This window comes from Trachinotus anak, unplaced genomic scaffold (assembly GCF_046630095.1).
Source record: "Trachinotus anak isolate AG129_WGS33_773 ecotype Australia unplaced genomic scaffold, CSIRO_AGI_Tana_v1 ptg000007l, whole genome shotgun sequence".
NCBI lineage: Eukaryota > Metazoa > Chordata > Actinopteri > Carangiformes > Carangidae > Trachinotus > Trachinotus anak.
This window is the reverse complement of record NW_027273858.1, coordinates 3,436,365-3,457,102: the sequence shown is the minus strand read 5'-3', so window position 1 is coordinate 3,457,102 and position 20,738 is coordinate 3,436,365. Positions and strand designations below refer to the sequence as shown.

Below are 20,738 nucleotides of genomic sequence, written 5' to 3'. Positions count from 1 at the left end.
TTCTGTGATTTGTCTCTCTTCCCTGAGTTTGAAGGCTATATTTGTCTGTGTATGCACTCTGTCCCTCTCCGTCGCTGCTGGATGTGTTGTGTGGTGGTAGAGGCAGTCTTTGCCAAGTCAAATCCCCCCTCAGTCACGACTCTGTGATAAAGATGGTGTGAGTCACAACCACAGACGCACACATACACACACACAAAAAAATGAGCGCTGCACCAGACCTTATCCTCAAAAAAAAAAAAAAAAAATAAAAATAAACTGCAATTATCTTTTATTTTAGCAGGGGAAAACACATCTGAATAATGAATGAATATCATAGATTTTTTTATTTTTTTTAATAAACATTTCTCTATGTAAATAGAGTAGAACAGAAGTGTGGAAAAGCATAGAACAAAATAGAAAAATTGTCATTCAAATCCAGCTCTGTGTGTGTGTGTGTGTGTGTGTGTGTGCGCGATCAGGATGCGCCGCTCGCTGGCCCTGCGGTGACGTCATCCGGGTTTAGGCGGCCTCTCAGTTCGCCTGTGCAGAATAACCGGCGTGTGCGTGTGTTGCCCGTGCGTGTTTTTTCCCTCCGCCATTGTTGTAGTTGCGGACGCGGACACGGACGCGGACGGAGGGGGGGGCTCTCTCTTCCCCATCAACACCGCTCATCGCCCGTTACAACCGCCACACGCTCTCACGCCGCCATCCTGCCAGCGTCTAACGGCTGGTTAGCTAGCAAGCTAACTCACCTCGCTTCTCGCTAACCGGCGGCGCTGTCGTTCGTGTTTACATTTTTTTTTAGTTTTTTTTTTTCTCTCTCTCTCTCTCCCCGTACTGTTATGTGCAGACGTGATTTTTTTTTGTTGAAATAACGGATTATCTGCATCTTTCCTCGGCTGACCGGGAGCCGCCATGGAATGCCGTGTTCTGTCCATACAGAGCCATGTAGTCCGGGGATATGTGGGCAACAAGAGCGCCTCTTTCCCGTTACAGGTAAAAACAACTTGCATGCACCCATTATCGGACAGCCGACCCGCTCTGACACGCTTGGTTCCCCCTTTACCCCCCAAAATTTGACAGCGACTTTCAATCGACACAAAAAAAACCTGATATATCTGCAGAGTTTATTCATGATACGTTTTAATTAATCGCACAAAGTTCGCTAACGGTGATCGGTCATCCGCCTAACCCGTCGCTAGATGAGTTAATTTCCTGCCATTTCAGTGTAAAATGTAATAAATAATGATATTTCAATACATGCTATGAAAAGGCAAAAACAAAAAACATATTCAAGCAATAAACGCGAAGACAGGTGTCGTGTGAAAAACTGTCCCCCCACGAATCGTTTCCCTGAAGGAGGTGAAACATGGATGATGAATATGACAGAAACCGACGTCTCCTTGTTTATTTGACGATGTTTTACATCGAGGCTCCATGAAGGCGGGACTCATCATCTGAGGGATGAGTTGGAGCCCGTCACCTGTCATTGAGGGCGTCCGATAATGGAGCAAGGTGTTTTGTTTTGTGAGGCTTCATTGTGCATCAGAGAAAACATACATGCATGTGTTATTTTGACTGATGAGAAATGCAAACTTGGATGTTATCAATGACCGGTTTGCTTGCCAGAGGTGGCAGAGTTGTGTCTGATCATGGACCTCCTGGTGTTAATCAAATGACCCCTACCTGGGTGAGTGGAGGGAATGACAATAACTTTTACATGGGGAAAGGTTTTCACCCACGGCTGGCCTCTCAGTGACAGTATACATTGGCCAGCCGGGTTTGCAAAAGTGAGCTAATGATAAATTTGTGCCCATAACTCAGCCTATTAACCAGTCACCACATTCTAGGTCCCTCGGGTTTCCATCATTTGCTCTCACAGCAGCAGACAAGCAAGCAGACGGCTTTAAGGGTCTGGATGTGTATGGGAACATGCAGAAGGGCAAATCCAGCCTCCTGCGGCTGATAACCTGCAAGTCAGGACTGCGAGATAGGCAAATAATCAATACAGCTGTTTCCTGCTTTGAGTTTTCTGATACACCTGCACAGATATGGGGAAAAGGTCTATCATAGATGTGTTCTTCCTTCACGACAGACAGCAGCTGCGCTGGTTTCTGAAGGTTGAGCATTTTGTCAGATCAGAATACTTTTACACGTGTAGGTGTGTTACGAAGGTGATGACACCACAAACTTGCAGATGACTTTCTCATTTATCAAATTAGTTCAGTGGAGGTGAATCCCCTCTTTGTTTTTGTAGATTAATTGTGGTTACTGAGTGTCAGGTCATTAATCAAGACTATAATTTTAGAATTTAGCCAACATGATAAAGGAAATGCACGCTCTGTTACTGCTTATTTGTGTAAATCTGCTGCTTTATCTTCATATAGATTTGAGGGCACACCATCAAACTCTGCTGGGTGTTGTTATTACTGTATTATCATTATTACTGTATCATATCTTATTGTAATGATAGCTGTTTACTAGTGTCTGATAAAAATGAGAACACCTCAAAACTGGTTAGTTTATACTCTACCTACTTTACTCATCAGTAAGATGGAAAGTGACCATAGGATGCACCGATTGTTTACACTGTGTTAATGGTTAATCTCACGGTTAATCGTTAAACTGACCGACAGCTCTAAAAATGAATGATGAATTTCAGTTTTCCTGTAACTGTGACTTCGACCCCAATTCGAGGGTCGACCCTTCAAAGGAAAGGGAGGTTTTCAGGCATCAGGCAGTTAACCTGGGTTGTAAAGCACTTGCAGATGAAGAACTGTTGAGTACGCCTTTCAACATGTGTCTTGTTCTTTAGTTCAACAATAGGAGCAAATCCCTTTGGTGTTGTCTATTTCAGCAGTGGTAACAAAGCCCTTACCTAAAGGTATAGTTTACACAGTGCTTATAACTACCACAATAATGAGCCAAAAAGAGCAAGTGCTTTCAAAACAAGCCATTGATGTGATATTATGTGAAAGGACACAAGGGTTATTAGCGCCTCCAGGCCATGAAAGTGATAGGCATTTCCCTTTATGATCCCTGATGCTGACAGTAGGATGATACCAGTGATAGCTTTGGAGCTATAATTGCTGAATGACGACTACTATAGTTTAATATTTTTACACCAGCAGCCGTGTGTTAGTGAGTATTGATGGTGAGGCTATTGTAGGCCTAGAGTATACTGTATGATGTCCCATCATCCTGGAAGACAGTCACTTGTTGTAAGAAGTGCTGAGTCTATTTTTAGCCTGCAGCGCTCCAGGATGTATTTTGCAGTTATCCTAATGGCTGCTGGGCTTTGATGCATGTCACCAGGGTTCAGTGCCACCACTAATGTTCAGCTACTACGCCTGATTAAGGCCCGTTTGTACCAGGCTAATGTTAAAATAATGTTTACCAGCGCAGCATAATAAAGCTTATTTGAGACACTGATTATATCTGATAACATCAGTGTCTAGAATAAGCTTTAGTAAGCTAATATCAGATATTAACCAGTACGTTGTGCCAAGGTCAACATCAACATTATTGATGATGCATGTGGCTTTTTTAAAGACACCAGTATCCAATGTTTTTTCTCCATCTGTGCTAATATCAGTGTACATTACTGTAAGAGTGTTAGTAACACTTGATTGATCTTTGGGGAGGACACAGGTGTCAAAGCAGCAGAAGAAGCAAAGCAACTACAGTTAAGACACGTAAGATTAGGTGTTTGGTTTTTAATAGATAAGTGTTAGATTTATTATTGTTGCACTGCACACGACGTCATTTCAGCATCTTTTTTGCGATGTTAGCATGCACAATTGTCTCATCGCCATAAGGCAAATTAAGTCAAACATGTCAACTCACACGGTTCTCATTTTCCATCTACAATCTACATGAGAAGTCTGTCTGATAAAACATAATCCAGTCCAATTGAAGGGTTCTTGGATACACGGTTTGTTGCTAGTAAGTGACACTAGCGTCATAATTGTAAATGAATTACAGCTGATTTTGAAATGTTTTCAAAAACAAAACACTAAATCATAACGTGCATCAATTTTTTTAAGTCATTGTCACAGCTTTGAACGGCACCATATCCTTTACTAGAGTCACCCAAATCTATTAATTCAAATCTATTCAAAAGTATTAATGACTGTTTTGCGACAAAGTTTACAGATAACTTTGCTTTAAAAAAATATCCGACTGTGCATAGCCAAACCACTGCCATACTACTGACACGACGCTGCTAGTTCATGATGAATTGTTTTTCAAATACACATGAATGACCCTATGATAGAGACGTGATATAATTTGGCCACTCAGCACAGCCATCTAGTAGGTAATCATTCTGCTGGTTTGTGAATGTCGCGTTCACAATGTGAATCCTTGTTATTAAGCTAGACCCAGTACAGCTGGTACAATGGTAAAATCTCACAATCTCATTTTAAAAGGAGATCATGGACGTTAAACATCATCATGATTTAAAATCATCTGCTCGCCCACCCCTAAGAAAAGTTGTCATTTACTCTGTTTTGTTATGGTATAAAGCCTTTTTAGTCTTTTTACAGGATACTGTTATGTTACCTAAATAAATAAATAAATAACCTTAAATAGCCTTGCATGCAGCTGAATATAGCATTTTACCATTTAAATTAGCTATTATGAGTCTTGTAGATGCTGTGATATCTTTAGGCGCGGTTCCTCTGGTGAGAAATGAAACCAGTCATGCAGAATGTCTCTCACTTGTTTTCACTCCCAAATTATTACATCTGAAAATAGTGAAAATGCTCAAGGTGGTGTTTTCAAATAGTTTTTTTGTATTCAACTAATAGCCCAAAACCCAATGCTGTTCAGATTGCTATAATGTAAGGCTGTAAAAAATGGCAAATCCTCAAAATAGAGAAGCTGGAACCATCAGATGTTTTGTATTTTTTGCTTAAAAATTGACATAAATGATGAATCGATTATCAAAATGGTTGCAGATAAACATGAATGAGATGTTAAGAGGGATAATGATGTAAACACACAGGTGACGTTAGGTCCAGTCAGAGAGGTAGAGCATGAACAGATTAACTATAACCTTTGAGTGTAGTAAGTGTATTTGGATGGTGAGTGTTGCAGTCTGTTTGTGAATGAACCCTCACTGATGCTTGTGTCCATGAGCAAAAAAAAAAAAAAAAAACTGGCAGTGTTAAATATAGACTTAAAAACAGAAAGCCCACAGGTCAGCGAAGAGCTGCTCTCATTTTTCAGAGTAATAACCATAATGCAGTTGGAACTGAAGATAAGGGATGAGATGATGGTGATGATGCTGATGATGTCGTCAGCGAGCATGCAGGGTATCCCTCTGTCAGGAGGCAGCAGACGACAGTATGAAGAAGCAGGGCTCAGATTGGCTGCTGCAGGATTCCTCCTCATGACGTCACTGAAGACGGAGACAGGCTGCCTTAGAGCCACACTGGATACATTCAGCTTTCACATAGAAACTAAATCCAAGTGTGAGTGCTTCCTTCTGTTACAGTGAAAGCATTTTTTAAACTGAATGCGTGTTATCAGTTTCAGTCCGTTTGGTTTCCTTCCAAATGCAAACTGAAGCCAATCAATCAATCCCTCAAAAGCAAGGACATTTTATTAAGAACACACTGCTCAAAAGAAGAACTCAGTAGGTTGTTACTGTGGGTGTTTGCTTTTGTGAGAGAATGTAAATAATTCATTAATTAATAATGTGATCCCTTTAGAGAAGTTTTCTGTTTGTTTCTAAACCTTTGGTCACAATAGAGCTGCAGTGATTAGTGATTGATTAGTTGATCAACAGAAACATCATCTGCAGCTGTTTTGATAATCGAATAGCTGCCAAGATGGTGACAGCGGAGCAGCCCACTCCGAGCTTCAAAGCTGCTCTCAGAAACCTGTAGGCTACGTCCATCTTTATTTACAGTCTGTGCCAAATACCCACCTGCTGAACATCAGCACGTCAACATTATCATTGTGAGCATGTTAGCACGCTGACATTAGCGTCCAGCAGTACAACTGCAGAGAGCAGCTCTTATTTCTGTTAGTCAGACAAAAGAAGTAATTTGAAAACATCATGCACTGTAGTATGTGATATTGTCATTTTATAGACAAAATATATTAGAAATAAACAGGATTACAGAATTGTTGGTTCCAGTAAAAATACACTTATCCTAATAAACATAATGTAAGTTGATGCTGAACATAAAAGGTCTTATTTACAGACTGATCCAGGAACAAAAAGACTCAATCAAGTAAAAGGTGTTTTAAGTGGTACTTCAAAAAGGCCAAATCTTTACTTTTTCTAAATATGTTAATTTCCTCTTCTCAGTCTCTTGACGATGCTCGAGTGCTTTCAGTCGGCAGCATTGTAAACAGTCTATCTGTGTCAGTGACTTGAGGCTTATGAATAGAGCGATAAAAGATGTGACCTAAATAACATGTTCTTAGCCCCATCTACATCAGAAGGCCGTAAATACTGTTTTCCTTCAAGTCAATTTGCTTTCTACTCAGCCAAAGGAACATGCTGTAAGAGACAGGTTGTACTCGTCTTAACGAGTCCTGTCTCTAAAACTGTCAACCACATTTCATTCAAGTCTCTGGAATAGAAACATCTTTGATAATGAGTTTAATAGGCTGGCAACAGACATTAAAAATGAGCCTTTCTTCAAATGTTGATGCACTCTTACTTATTATTTCACGAAAAAAAAAAGATGTATTAATTTAATTTTCTGGTCATTTTGGAGGTTGTAGTTTGTGCTTTTAAGCCGAATGTGTTTCAGTTTTTTTGTCCAAACCATTTATATCAAAGCGCAGTACAACGCAACACAATTCAGTTAAACTGGCAGTTAAGTGTTCATATTATTATTAATTAATATTAAGTTATTCACCTTAATTGGGGGGTGGAGGAGGGGATTTGTTTCCCATCTCTTTTGCTGAAATGTCCCTGAGTAACACCTTTGACCTCCTAACAGAGGATTACTGAACTACAGTACTGAAGAAGTGGTGTCATGTTCTGTATCCCTGACACCACTGGGAGCTTAGCATGTTTCCTGCCTCATGCTGGTGATACAAATACAGTACATCAGCTTTCAGAGAACATATGTCTCATGTGAGAATAAAGCAGGAGCATTGACAAGTCATTCCAAGGTCAAAGTTAATATCTGCAGTCCTTCTCCCGTGGGGGAATCACTTCCTGTCCCCACTGAAAGCCCATTCTTGTATCTCAAAGTAACAGTCAATTGAAAAGAACAAAGAACTCATTCGCTCTGCCTCCTTCCTGCTTTAGCCCAATTAAATAAAGTCATTCAGATAAAAATTGACAGCACGTGGATGAGTCATGTGTCTTTTTTTTTTTTTAATATCTGTAAGAAAGACTGAGAAGGAGGAGGACACCAGGAGTTGTTGTTTTTGTAACTGTTCCAGCTCTGTGCAGATGAAGTTAAACAGAGGATGGTGTTTTAATCTCCACTCAGATCACAGCCGTGGTTCAGCAGAGTCAAATGGAGATTTTTTTTTCCCCCTTTATCAGTCCCAGGGTCCCAGATATATGTTTAAATGTTTGAATCATGACCGTGATCATATGGAAAAATAATCAATACACAGTACTATGTTTATACTACAACACATATTCATGTAATGTGATGATATTTTAGGGATGGCTCTTGGCTTGGATGGATTATTGCACAGGGCCACCGGGCACAGGTCCAGGGGCTGAGTTGTCAGGGGGCCTCTGGGCTCCTGTATGAATATGTCAAGTTTGAAAGTCATAGAGCTCAGTTAAGACGCATAATGTCCAGGAAGAGACACAAAACAACCAGAATGAGGTGGCAAACAACTAAAAAGAGATGCAAAATTACTAAAGAGATGCAAAACAACCACCAAGAGACAGAAACAATCAAAGAAGGATGCAAAACTGCTAAAAAAAAAAAGAGCACAAAACACAAAATGACCATAGAGACGCAATGCAACCAAAAACAGGGCATAAAATGACAAACAAGTGACTGAATCACAAAATGACACAACTGCCCAAGGTACATTTAGTATCCGCTTTTGAGCCGTTGTAATTTGGGCACCGTGTTAAAAGGGCTCCATCTCCCACACAGTTCTTTCAGCATTGATGTAAACCCACTCAAAGCTGAGACTTGGTACTTAAATGTGCTGAAGCAGAGAGCATGAAGAACAAAAAGCTGCCCTAATACAAGTTGTTATACACTTTGCATATTGTGTGTGCAGGAGTGTGATGCATTTGCACAACTACAGTTAAAATACAGTTGAGCTTTCAAATCTAAAGCAAGTGTGGCTGTTAATCCTAATCTCTCTTGACACCTAAACTCCCTTCTCTGTCTCCTGTTTCCAGGTTTTAGGGTTTGAGGTGGACTCCATTAACTCTGTCCAGTTCTCAAACCATACAGGTAAGGCTGATGAAATGGCTCATTTCTTCGTGACTGTAAAGTGTGTGCATGTTTCAGGGAGTGTGTGTGGGTGTGGATGAGTCAGTCAGTGCCTCTAGTGTCGTGATGAGGTGTCGGCCAGCTTTTAGAGAGTCGGTTGTCGTCGAGGCAGTGGTTGTGTTGAGGCTGACGAGTCAACAGCTGTGTGGGTCAGGTTTTGAGGAGGTCAGTAACCCCGCTGTCTGACACCAGAGCAGCTCTCAAACACAGAAATAGCTGTGGGGCACAAAGTCCATTCACCTTTTATACAGGCTTCCTCTCTCTGTCAGTCATGGGACATCACAGATGCTGCTGGTCTCATTTTAATGCAACTTGAAGCAATGATGCGATTTTATAAAATGACAAGAGGCCCTCCACCAGCAAGTTTTCCACAAGAGGAGAAAATACACTTGACCTTGTTTACATCCAAGTTGAGGCTTCTAATGTATGAGTGCTCATTCTTTCCCTGAAGACTGTACAGAGTTTTTACATGTTCATTTTTAGTTTACAGTTTTTTGTTTTATGCACCATTTTATTTTTTGCAATTATTGTCTTGCACTCATCCCCAAAGTTTCCCTTTAACTTGTTTTTAAAGGTCCCATATTTTACACTTTTCCAGTCTTTTATTTAAAGTGTTTATATCCATAAGAAGATGCATTTGTGGTTTTAAGAACCAAAAACCATCTCAGTGTTGTTTTAAATCACCTCTCTCAGTGTCTCTCAGTGACTTTGTTGTGACATCACAAAGTTACAGAAGTCCGGACAGCTTGTATTAAGGCTCAGTTTCTGAATAGAACTTAGACTTCCTTTATAATAAAAAAAAAAAGACATGAAATCTCACTTAATACAATATGGTCAAATGGCCAAAATGAATAGTGGTAAGATTAAAATGTAAAACAGTGTTAATGACCAAAGAAACTTCACTCGGATAGTTTTGGTCGATATTTTGTTATTTAGATCTATATCTGGAAATGAGTAGAACAAAGACACATTTTCCTCTGTTTTGTGTCACCACTGATAAACATATTTCTGTCACACTACTGTCTTGCTTGCAGAAATATGTGTATAGACCAGATGAAGGTTCTGTAATGCTGTACTTAAAGATCAGAGTGGCTGAATATATGACACAAAACCAGGGATTACTTGAAACTGTAATAATCTGATTTAGAAAAAAAAAAAATTATGATACAACTTGTGACTGATTGGCCCAGAGGGGTGCCTGCATCATCCCTGCGCGTCACATTTGCTCGTAATATTTTGATCTAATTGCCAGTCCCGTGAATGAGTGATTGTGCACTGTGTCTCCCCCCTGTCTCGCACTGATGGGTGGCTTCAGCTCGTGTTATTCACGCAAACTGAACTTGAAGAATGAATCAGCCGAACGCTGTGAAAACAAACACGTCTGCTCAGCTGTTGCTTGTTGCTCCACAGTGGATACAAGCAGTATCCAGATGCAGAAATCCTCTCAGGATCAGCACATTAAGACAAAGTTTAGATGAGGTTTTTTTTCTGGCTGGTAAGTAAAAGTGACACTGCAGCCAGTTCCCTGCTAACAACATAAAGACCCATTTCAAGCACTGAACCGTCTCATGTACACAGTATTCAGATGCTTCTCTGTTTGGGAAACCAGTAAACTGTGGTGTATCGAGATTTCTTTGATTTTGTTCTTTTCCCCATGTTTTTTTTAACACTGTTGTGTGGTACCGACTGGGTGACTTGACTAGTTTTTCATTTGGTCTAGTTTGAGTCAATCATAACGTACTCTATGTCGTGGCCCCAGACTCAGTTGCATTTAGCTTCAAGCTGGAAAAGGGCAGCAAGCTGATTAACGTCCGACTGATGACAGTGTTTGGTGACTACATTAATGAGCAGGCTGTTGAAACCTTTGGTTTTCTTCTGAAGAGAGGCGATTTGGATCCTACACTGCTTTCTAAATGTAATAAAGTACCTCATGGTCATGATTTCAAAAAAAAGTTCTTGAACACACCATAAAGTCTGAGTGAATAGTGCATAGGATCCAAAACTCTTGACTTAAAAAGAAAACTAGTCTTTCTAAATGTAACTAAGAAAAATGTTTTTTTAAAAACAGTATTTACGGTCATGTTCATTTTCTATTGACCATCGAAAACAGTAAAAGCACTGAAAAGTGAGGAGCTTGGTAAATGTGACGTTGTGCAGTGTCATAAATGTCATTTTTGATGCTTTGAGCACTGCAAGTGAAATGCAACCTGCCTCTTGTACAGTTAGAAGACAGCAAAGGTTTTCAATGATGAAAACCTCAAAACTGCTGCAAATAAGGTTAAACTACCTGCACAGGTGAACAGCTGACCCTTTAATTTAAAAAAAAAAAAAAGAACTTATGTTTAACTTTTTCTCCTTTGTTATAAGATGTTTTTTTTCCAGCCAATGAAGCAAAGTGCATGTGGTCCCTGTAAGAGTTGTTGCTTACTCTCTGTTTACCCTTCTTTTCATTGTGTTTGCCAAAGGTTGGATTCAGTCTCAGTACAGGATCTTCTTTATTTGGAGTTGATTCATGTCCCAGTGTTCAGTTAGGCTTGACTTTCCTGTCAGTGTTTTTGCCAGGCATTCAGAATCCAAGTAAACCATAAAAACATGGCTGTCTCGTTACAAACTACCAGGAATGTACATTTTGCATCAGTACCTCCACAGTCCCACTGAAATGAATTAAGATGATTTTTGTTGTTTTTTTTGCAGTATTTGTAATGTATATGTAAAAATCATTGGTTTTATGCTCAATGTTCTTTTTGCCCGATGTACAGAGTAGCTTGTGGGATCAGCTGATGACAATGGCAAAGAAATCCTCTCATCTTTGGTGCAAATTGTTTGTTTGTTTGAGTGACATTACCATCAAAATGCCAGAGCCTGTAGTGCAAGTTTAATCAGATCTTGTCTATTGGGAATTAACATTTGCAGTTCATTCGAGGAGAGTGTGTAATTTGGTGTGGCATGTTGAGGAAGACGTTTGCATCTCAGAGGGAGAGGGACAGAGAAGGTGAATAGAGAGACAGAGACAGGATAAAAAATGAATCGGAGAGACAGACAGCGGATGATGGAGAGAAAGACGGAGGGAGTGGAGAGAGAGCGACAGGACGCAGCAGTAAACAGCAGCAGGCGCTGCGTGAATTGCGACAGCAGCGAATGATGACGACAGAAGCAGCTCTTATCTGTAGGCCTGCCTTCATTCTCCCTCTCAGACACACATACACACACAGCGCTCTGACTGCTCATCTCTTTTTCTTAGCCCCTTTGGCTTTCTCCCGGCTTGTTGCTTAGCAACCAGAAACCCCCCCACCACCACCACCACGTGACCTGACTGTGACTCACCTGGAGCTGCGACATCATCGGCCTGCAGCAAACATGTCATACGCAGACAGACGTGCACTAACGCACGCTTACACTGGCATTCACGTCACAGACGTATACATCCACATCAGCACATACGGTACCAAACACACACCGCACATACAAATACACACAACACACTCGCTATACACCCCTCCACACACAATGTAGGTGTGTTTGCTAATAGAGGGGGTCTGTGTCCTCGTCCTCCCCCCCTCCCCCTGTCACTGGCCGACCAGATACTGTGGCTGCAGGCTGCACTAAGACCTGCTGCTCTGTGTGTGCGTGTGTGTGTGTGTAGTCCTTGCATCTTTTTGGTTCTTGGCCCTGTTCTTGAAATGTTGCTCAGCAGATCCAGGCTAACATGCTGTTAGTGGGCTCAGATGAGCCTGTGAATTCTCATCCAGTTGATTTGATTCTTTGAACTCAGTTTGAGGATTGATTTCTTGAGTCTGGATGAAGTTATCTCGAATAATATTGGCCTCTTATTTTAGAATAAAGGCAATAAAGTTGAAACCATGATCAATATACATCTGATTGGCTGAGTGCTGATCATGTTATTGCATTTACATGAGGTACTATAGGTGTGTTGAGAATCCTCCCAGCATGCACTGGGGCCATATATTCATGGACATACGGTTGATTTTACGTGTCTTTGTTCTACGTTGTGCTCCATGATGTTCCCACACTTCCATCAGGTATCACCAGTGAACGTGGTTAGACTTGAAGTGATGTTGGTGCATAATTGGTGAGGTTAGACCAACAGATCAAAATTCTCATCTTATATTATAATTATATAAACACCATTTCATTATAAATCTAAAAAAGCGAGCCATTGGTAAAACTGAAGAAGTGTTCATGCCTGGGATTCACCCTCAAATGTCTTGGCCATGAACTAGCTCATTGTCAATAAGCTGCACTTTTGTTCTCAAGATTAACTTGAAATCAGCTTTGAGGAGCCAAAAATTCCTGCCTCAGTCGTCAGGGTCATAATCTGGATAACTCAGTTATCCACGTACACAGTACAGGGCTCAGTCTTTTTTAGGTCTGAGCCATAGTGCCTAATGTTTTCTTTTTGCTGCATAGTTCATTGAAGTTCACTCTACTCAGTTACAGGCACAAGTCACATGGACAGAACAAGATGCTTTGAGTCCTGCTGGCAGAGAGGAGTCAAAACAAAAACGATTCCACTTTCTCCAACTGTAACAAGAGAGACAGAGTTTTTGGAGTTTGTTTTTGAGGTTTTTGTTGTAATTTATCTTTGTACCAATGAGAAACAGGTGGAACAGCTGGATATGAGTGTCAGTTCAGACCAGTGGTGGAAGAAGCACTCATCCTTTACTTCACTGTGCCAAAAATGGCCACTGAGAGTTGTGTTTTTTTATTTAATGTGTATAAACATGTTTTAGCTGCTGGAGCTGTTTTACAGTTCTTACTGCAGGGTACAGTGTTTCATATTTTATTACCCCGTCATATGTTCAGTATGTGAAATGGTTCCAGACATGCTCTGTGTAAACGGTTGGTGAAACAGTATCAGGAGTATAATGGTTGTTGTGTGTATGTTTAGCATCTATATGGGCTGTCAGTGTGCACCTATACAGTATGTATGTGTCTATTTTTGTTCATGTGTCTTTAGAATAGAAAAAGCATTGTGAAGTGTGAGAGTCAGCAACCTAGCAAACACAATAACTCCTCTCCTCTTCCTCTCCTCTCCTCTTCCTCTCCTCTCTGCAGGTTATTCCCATTGGAAAGGCCAGGTGTTGACAGCAGATGAGCTCCATGTTCTTTATGAGGGAATCAAACTGAACAACGTGCACCACTATGACTATGTTTTAACAGGTGAATATCCATCCTGTACCCGTCACTTCTACACTGCTTCAAACTTACAGCATCTGTAACTGAAGTAGTTGATCACGTTTCTGCAGTTAGATTTCATGTCGTGTTAATCGTGTTAATCTTAAGGATCTAATATAGATTTATAAGATAATTAGAGTATAATGACAGAATAATTTTGTATCTGTGTGTGTGTGTGTGTGTGTGTGTGTTGTTGTGTTGTATTCAGGGTATACCAGAGACACATCCTTCTTGGAGATGGTGGTGGACATTGTTCAGGAGCTAAAGAGAGCCAACCCCAACCTGGTGTATGGTAAGATTCAGCCCATAACCACATGATTTTATTTAATGTATTTGATATAGAATAAGTGTTTCCATGGAGACACTGGCAGGAGAACAGTATCACAAAAACATAAGAAGAGTGTTAATATTTTTCTGCAGACATAAGTTCCTTCTGGCCAAAGTTCAAATATCTGTTATATCACTCCAGCTTTTGATTAGAGGAGAGCTGAATCTTGCTTATTACTGTGGCCTGCAGCCAGCTTTTAGCACTTGTCTCTAAAGGTTAATTAATGCAGTTTGGGTAATGTGCAGTTTTTGGTGCATCAGTGGAAATGTAATGTGTGTGTGTGTGCCAACAGTGGGAACCTCACAAAGTCTAAAAACTTTTCTAAAAAGTTGGGTTATATTGAGTTTTTAACTCATTCAAGCCTCGCTCAGATTTTACTGCATCATTTGCTGTTGCCAGTAATTATTTAGAAAAATGTTTTTGCTGCAAAGTGCAGAATTTTCATGCTACTTGAGACTTGTAAACATCATATGACCTCTAGGTATCGAAGGCTCCAAAGGTCAAACAGTTAGCTCTTGATGCTGTTCTGGACCACCACCCAGTCACCCTCTTCAGCTTGTAGGCTGCTTTCATGTTTTTCTTTGGCCATTCGGGGGCAGAAGACCCTGCTGTATGTTAAAAACACCATGTCTGACATATTATCACCTCATAAAGTTGCCAAGTCACACATCTTCCTACACATAGAAACATGGCCATTCATTTCAGTCCTCAGTGTGGGGCCAGGTAGCACGATGACCGGGATGAAAACAGCTGTGTGGGGAGTGTCCTGATGGTCACATGATCACGGCATGTACCATGTGGGCACACTGAGCCCTGAGCAGCAGATCCCCAGTTTGATTCCCAGCTGCTTGGACCCCTTACTGCATGACCCCACTCTCTCTCTCCCCTGCATTTCCCATCTCTCTCCACTTTCTCTACCAAATAAAAGCATAAAATCTGCCCAAAAAATTACTTTAAAAAAGAGGCTTTGTTTTGGGTTTTTCACGTAGAGTGACCCCTCTGACACGGAGCATAGTCATATGACACATTATTAATATGCAGAGTAGTCAGTAGTGGAGCTTTAACGACATTCAGCGAGTTAAAGCCACGATGAAACATAAAATTATGTGAAACAGTGAAACAAAATCCTCAAAATCCTCAAGATTGAGTCAACACTTAACAATATCTGACACATTTGAAGTGATAACCCAGTAAAGAAACCCATCAGTTTAACCAGTTTTCTGTGTCTCGATGTTAATCTCCAGAGAGGATCCAGTTCTCACTGTGGACAACTCTCAGGACGTCTCTCTCTTTCTAGCCAGGAGGATTTTCATCTCATGTTTCACCAATCAGTTTCACTCAAGTCAAGGCCGGTGCAGCTTGGCCTGCAGACACTGTGGTAGTGGATATAGTGAAGACCTACTGCCACTGTTCAAAACAATAAGCAACCAGAGGGTGACATGCATAATGTGTTTGTTAAACACGTTTTTTTGTTGTGTGCAAAAAGTGCTGTGATGCATTATATAGTGTTGAGGGTCTGTAAGATGTTGCCAGATGTTCTTATACTGTTGAATATCTGTGATGTTACACACACACACACTGCGGCTGTCATGTGATAAAAGGATGTAACTTGCCTCCCTGTTGGCCGTACCTGCCCTCATATGCTTTTACATTCATAATGGAGAAAACAGCAGGGTGATGTTGACAGAGGGACAGAGCAGGAGCTTTAAAATAAGAGGCTCTGTCTGTGGCTGTGTTGTCCTCTGGGCCTCAGATCGACATTAATACTGAACTGTGTCTATAACAAGTATCACACCTGTCAAGTACTAAGACGACACCGTCTTATTCCCTAGGCTTGTTTACTTTATAGTATTTTCTGATTTAAGCCATAATTCTGTTCATTCTGTACTGAACTTTGTGTTTTGGTTTTGGACATGTCGTCTCTGATATTGAAACATTTTTAAATATATCACAGAGATTGATTTTTGTCTGTGTGATGGTGGAATTTGTTTAGAGGAGTTTTTGCTTTGATTGTTAGAGACTTGCAACAAAACTTGTTGCTTACCTTGACGTTTCAAAGATGCACCTGACCGTGCACTTGCTCCCTGGCCCTGCAGAGCATCGTAGCCTCGTTCGGGTCATTGCCCACAACATTACTGTTTGCAGGAGGCAGCTGTTTTCAGTGACAAAGCTGTGATGAACTAAATAAACTGATAAACTTGTGGTGTCTCTGGACAGTGCGTCCTACCTGCACAGCACCAAACAGCCAGCACACGGTTTGCAGAGTTAGTAGAGAGCAAAATGCTGAATGCTGATGTTGTTCTCTGTCTGCTTGATTAACACCTGTTCGTCACCATGTTCTTTTAACTTTATGAGGTGATAATAAGTCAGTGCTATGGCCGGAGCCACTCACAAGGCTGTTTTTTCTTCTTTTGAAAGAGAAAGTGGAGATGGAGGTTTTTTCTGTCTGTCTCTCTACATGCTGCCTTCAGTGTGTTTACATCTCCAAATCCAGTTTCATGCCTCCTATCACTGCAGTGTTTATGTAATGGGATGATTTTTGGAGCCGTACAGGTCTGCGCAGGGCGTCTGACTCTGATTGTGTTTTTGCCGTTTCAGTATGTGACCCCGTCCTCGGTGATCATGGATCTATGGTGAGGCCACTGGCAGTTTTTATGCTCTTTGTCCTGTGTGTGCAGTTGTGTGTCTCTGTTAATGTCTGTTGTTATTAGATAGATTTTCAGCAAGGTTTTTGTGCCTTTAATGTGTGTGGGAGGGTTTTTAGTGTTTATCCTTGTGTGTTTTTATCTGTATGTGTGTGTGTGTGTTTTAGTGTGTCAGTGTTGTGGGGGTGTGTTACCAGGCTCATTTCTCAGTGACAGATGGATTATTGTGATCTGAGTGAAGTACATATACACAGTGACTCAGTGTGAGTGTGTGTGCGTGTTGTGTATCTATTACATTGTGCAGACATGTGCATTCTCAGGGATTAAAATTATTTTCTGTCAGTCAGTGCTCATAATTCAAAACCATGAAAACAAAGATCAGAGAAAAGCTCTGAATTAACTGAGTGTGTAGTTCTTCCTGTCTGTGTGTTTTCATGATGTTGCGTGACTCTAACCTGTGTGTGTCCACAGTATGTTCCTCAGAATCTTTATCCGGTCTATAAGAACAAGGTGGTTCCTGTTGCTGACATTATTACTCCCAACCAGTTTGAGGCTGAGTGAGTACAAGTGTACAAGTGTTTTATATTTCATTCTTGACAATGTGTTTTTTTTTTTTTTAAATCAAACATGACATTTCTTTAAATTACCTACATCTCGCTGAGTTTTTAACTGTTGCAGAGTATCTTTACGTAATGCCACTCATATTGTTATCTAATACCTCCATTTTGTGGTTCCACAAACTTGGGACAGAATTAGGAGATAATGCGCCTCAGCTCCGCTCGCTTGAACCTTATTTAGCTCTTTTAAAGATGCAGTTTTTACTCCGTACTTTATGAGAATATCACTTGTGCAATCCTGTAGAAACAGTTTGACCACTCGCTCACACTGTGAAGCTGTATGAGCACTGTCTGAAAAGGAACAGTCAAATCTGAGATCCCAGTTACATCCATTGTGAATATAGCAGATGCATAAATACACAATTATACAGAACTTAGCCTCATATATTTGGTATCCATGGAAACGTTGGGATCTCAATTAACATTTTAGTTAAAGTTCTGAGGATTTCAGCAAAGCTTGACCACACTGCCTGTGTGGCTTTGTAAAGATGGATCTATTTGGCTGGGTTTTGTTTTTTTTGCCTGCATTGACTAAATGGCTGCATGTATGAAAAACAGAAACATTAAACCCCAGTCTAAGAGATGTCTGTGTCTCAGCTCAGCTCCAGCTTCACTGTCAAGCTGCTCCACCTAGTGGTGTTTCTGTCTCCTTCACAGTCAGAATAAAGGTTTTTTATTCTGGATTTCAAAGGCTCATTTGACTTTGTAGAGTTTTCCTGTTCTGATTGTCTGATTGATAACTTAATTCTCAGTGTTTGTTTCTGTGCTATTGACATATGCACATCTGTTTGCTTGTGTTTTAGATTATTGACAGGGAAAAACATCAGCACAGAGAAAGATGCTGTAGAGGTAACAGATTATATAATCCTCCTCTCTTTTCTGCATCATGTGTTCGTTTACAGAATAAGCTGTTGTTTGGTATCTTATACTGCTTTATTTATTGATTCTGGCTTTACACACTTCCTGCTGACCACAGTCGTGCCCCTGTATCTCACTCACTGACTGTCTGTAGGTCATGGACCTTCTCCATGCTATGGGCCCAGACACGGTGGTCATCACCTCCTCTGATCTGCCCTCCAGACTGGGAGACCGCTTCCTGGTGTCGCTGGGCAGCCAGCGTCATGGTAGGTGGTGTTTGAAAGAGTACACTGTGTGTGCATGTGTGTGTTGAGCTTGACATTAATTCCACGTGCATGTAGTGTTAAACTTGTGTCTCTGTTCTGCTGTTCAGTTCGTCCAGATGGCAGCAGGACAACACAGAGAGTTCGAATAGAAGTCCCCAAAGTGGACGCCGTCTTCGTAGGAACCGGAGATTTGTTTGCTGCTATGCTGCTAGCGTGGACACACCACTACCCTAATGACCTAAAGGTACAAACACACACACACACTAATACCCAAGTGGTCAAAAGACAAGGACACACATAACTCAATAATTATTCTATTTTCACTCTGCTCTCTCTCTCTCTCTTTCTCTTTCTCTTTCTCTCTCTCTCAGACGGCCTGTGAGAAGACTTTTTCAGTGATGCACCATGTTATCCAGAGGACCATATCTTATGCTCACGGTAAGAAAAGTAGTTCTTGTTTTCAAAGCCCAAAGCTTTGACTCAGCTCCAACATATCAAATGTATACAAGTTTTCATACAAGAGACAAAATCCTCCACATTATGTTTACATCAGGAAAAGAGTTGAGTAATTGAAAAAACTGTTGTTTTTTGTTGAAACGAGTCGTGGTTAAATGCTCAGAACGACATGTAAAGATTCAGTAGATTTGATGCAGTTTTCAGTATAATGCAGGTGAGTATATCTATAATGACTGATCAAGGACCCCTTTTTTCACTACGAGCTTTTCTAGTTTCACTATCAAATGCTGCCAGTGCCGACAAATATCAGAACTGCAGCAGCCTGTGAATGGTTTTCATCTGCAGGTCTCAAATGTTGCTGCTGGTACTTGTATTGTCTGTAGTTGTGTAGGTTTGGTTGATCCTGCAGCTCACAGGATCATAGCTGGCTGAGCCTAGTTTAGGGAGTTTTGCATCAATGGCGCGGTGGGTCCAAGCTTAAAAAATGCATAATACAGCTTTAAAATTAATGTTCATCTTTATTCATCTCTGCATTTTTATCTGCCCTCCCCCTGCCCACCCCTCTCTCCCTCAGAGTTAGCAGGTCCTGGTCGGAGGCCCAGTCCGCCCCAGCTGGAGCTGAGGATGGTTCAAAGTAAAGCTGACATAGAGGACCCTGCTATAGTTACGGAGGCCACAGTCATATCCTAACATTACCGACCCATGAGACTCATACTAACCTTGTCCTCCTCACCCATAAATCTCTCAAATCCTGTATCTCGGTAAATCTCTCATCACTGTAAACCTTGATTGTCATTTCTTGACTTCAACACCTCATCATCCAGACTCCACAAACCCCTTAATATTGTAACCCCTTTAGTCCTTTCACCCTTAACCCTCTACCCCTTTAACTCCTGTAACTCCTACGCCCCTTGACCCTCACCCTGTTTTGGAAACAGAGCCATAGATAGACACAAGGTTTGGTCTGGTTGGACTGTTCTCTAAAGCTGTAGGGTTTAAGTGTCTCAATAAGAGATTACTCTGATATCACTTCAATCCACTAATATGTTTGAAAAAAAGAATAAAACAGCTATGAGTGTTGTAGGGATGATTGAACAGTTTCTGTATAAGAAATCCGTGACAGCCCAGTCATCATCATGATAGAGAAATAGTGTTGGAGCTGTTAAATTCAGATTTGGGCAAAGGTGATGTCATAATTGTTACAGGAAGGGTGGAGTAGTCCTTGAAGTACTACTAGGACTATACCTATTGCTCAAAGGTGTTATTTAACTCTTTAGTGGGGAGTAAAAAGTTGGGAGTGAATACAGAAACTGAGCAGGGAGCAAGAATAAAGAATATTTTTTCCCCCACTGCGAATTCACATTTGAAAATATCTATTGACACTTGCTGTAATAATAATTCCTTGATTATTTAACCGTACTACACACATGGTTGTGTTAGGGCTGTGTTTCTAAAGAAAATTTGTCACAAGGTTCTAATGCAGTGGGATTTGTTGAAAATTCATCCAACATTTATCCAAAAGTGATAGAAAATCAAAAGTGAATTGATTCCAGCTTCTCCAAAAACTCTGCCTCCAAATGATTAAATAGAAACTTGCCTTCTTTATTGCTCTGTTACTGCCACTCCTCTCCATTCACATACTGTCTCTATTTTTGACAGTGTTGCACTGTGGCGATAGGTCCTCCACACCAGTTGCCAGGTAACCGTATTGCATTGGTGGTACTGTAAAACTCTGAGGAGCTAACACTGTTTATCTGTGGCTCTACCCACCACTATTTTGCCCCCTCCCCGTCTTACAGCAGTGATGTAATGGTGACCAAGTCTAACCCCCGAGACCCCTTGACAATAATAACAAAGGAAAAAAAAAACGCACAATGTATAGTTGATGTATAGATGTTGTACTATAACTGTATTGGACCATCTGTATGATATCTTCTATCTGATCTGTC

At 40.8% G+C, this 20,738-nt stretch overlaps 1 protein-coding gene across 1 annotated transcript; it reads left to right on the top strand.

Moving 5' to 3' along the window:
• Positions 1-504: 504 nt before the first annotated feature.
• Positions 505-19,543, top strand: pdxkb (pyridoxal (pyridoxine, vitamin B6) kinase b). The gene is made up of 11 exons (XM_071479972.1): positions 505-975; positions 8,330-8,384; positions 13,500-13,604; positions 13,828-13,911; positions 16,546-16,580; positions 17,064-17,149; positions 18,013-18,058; positions 18,222-18,333; positions 18,441-18,577; positions 18,705-18,771; positions 19,364-19,543. The coding sequence occupies exons 1-11, from the start codon at positions 895-897 to the stop codon at positions 19,477-19,479; spliced, it is 924 nt and encodes a 307-aa protein (XP_071336073.1). The 5' UTR covers positions 505-894; the 3' UTR covers positions 19,480-19,543.
• The last annotated feature ends 1,195 nt before the right edge of the window (positions 19,544-20,738 follow it).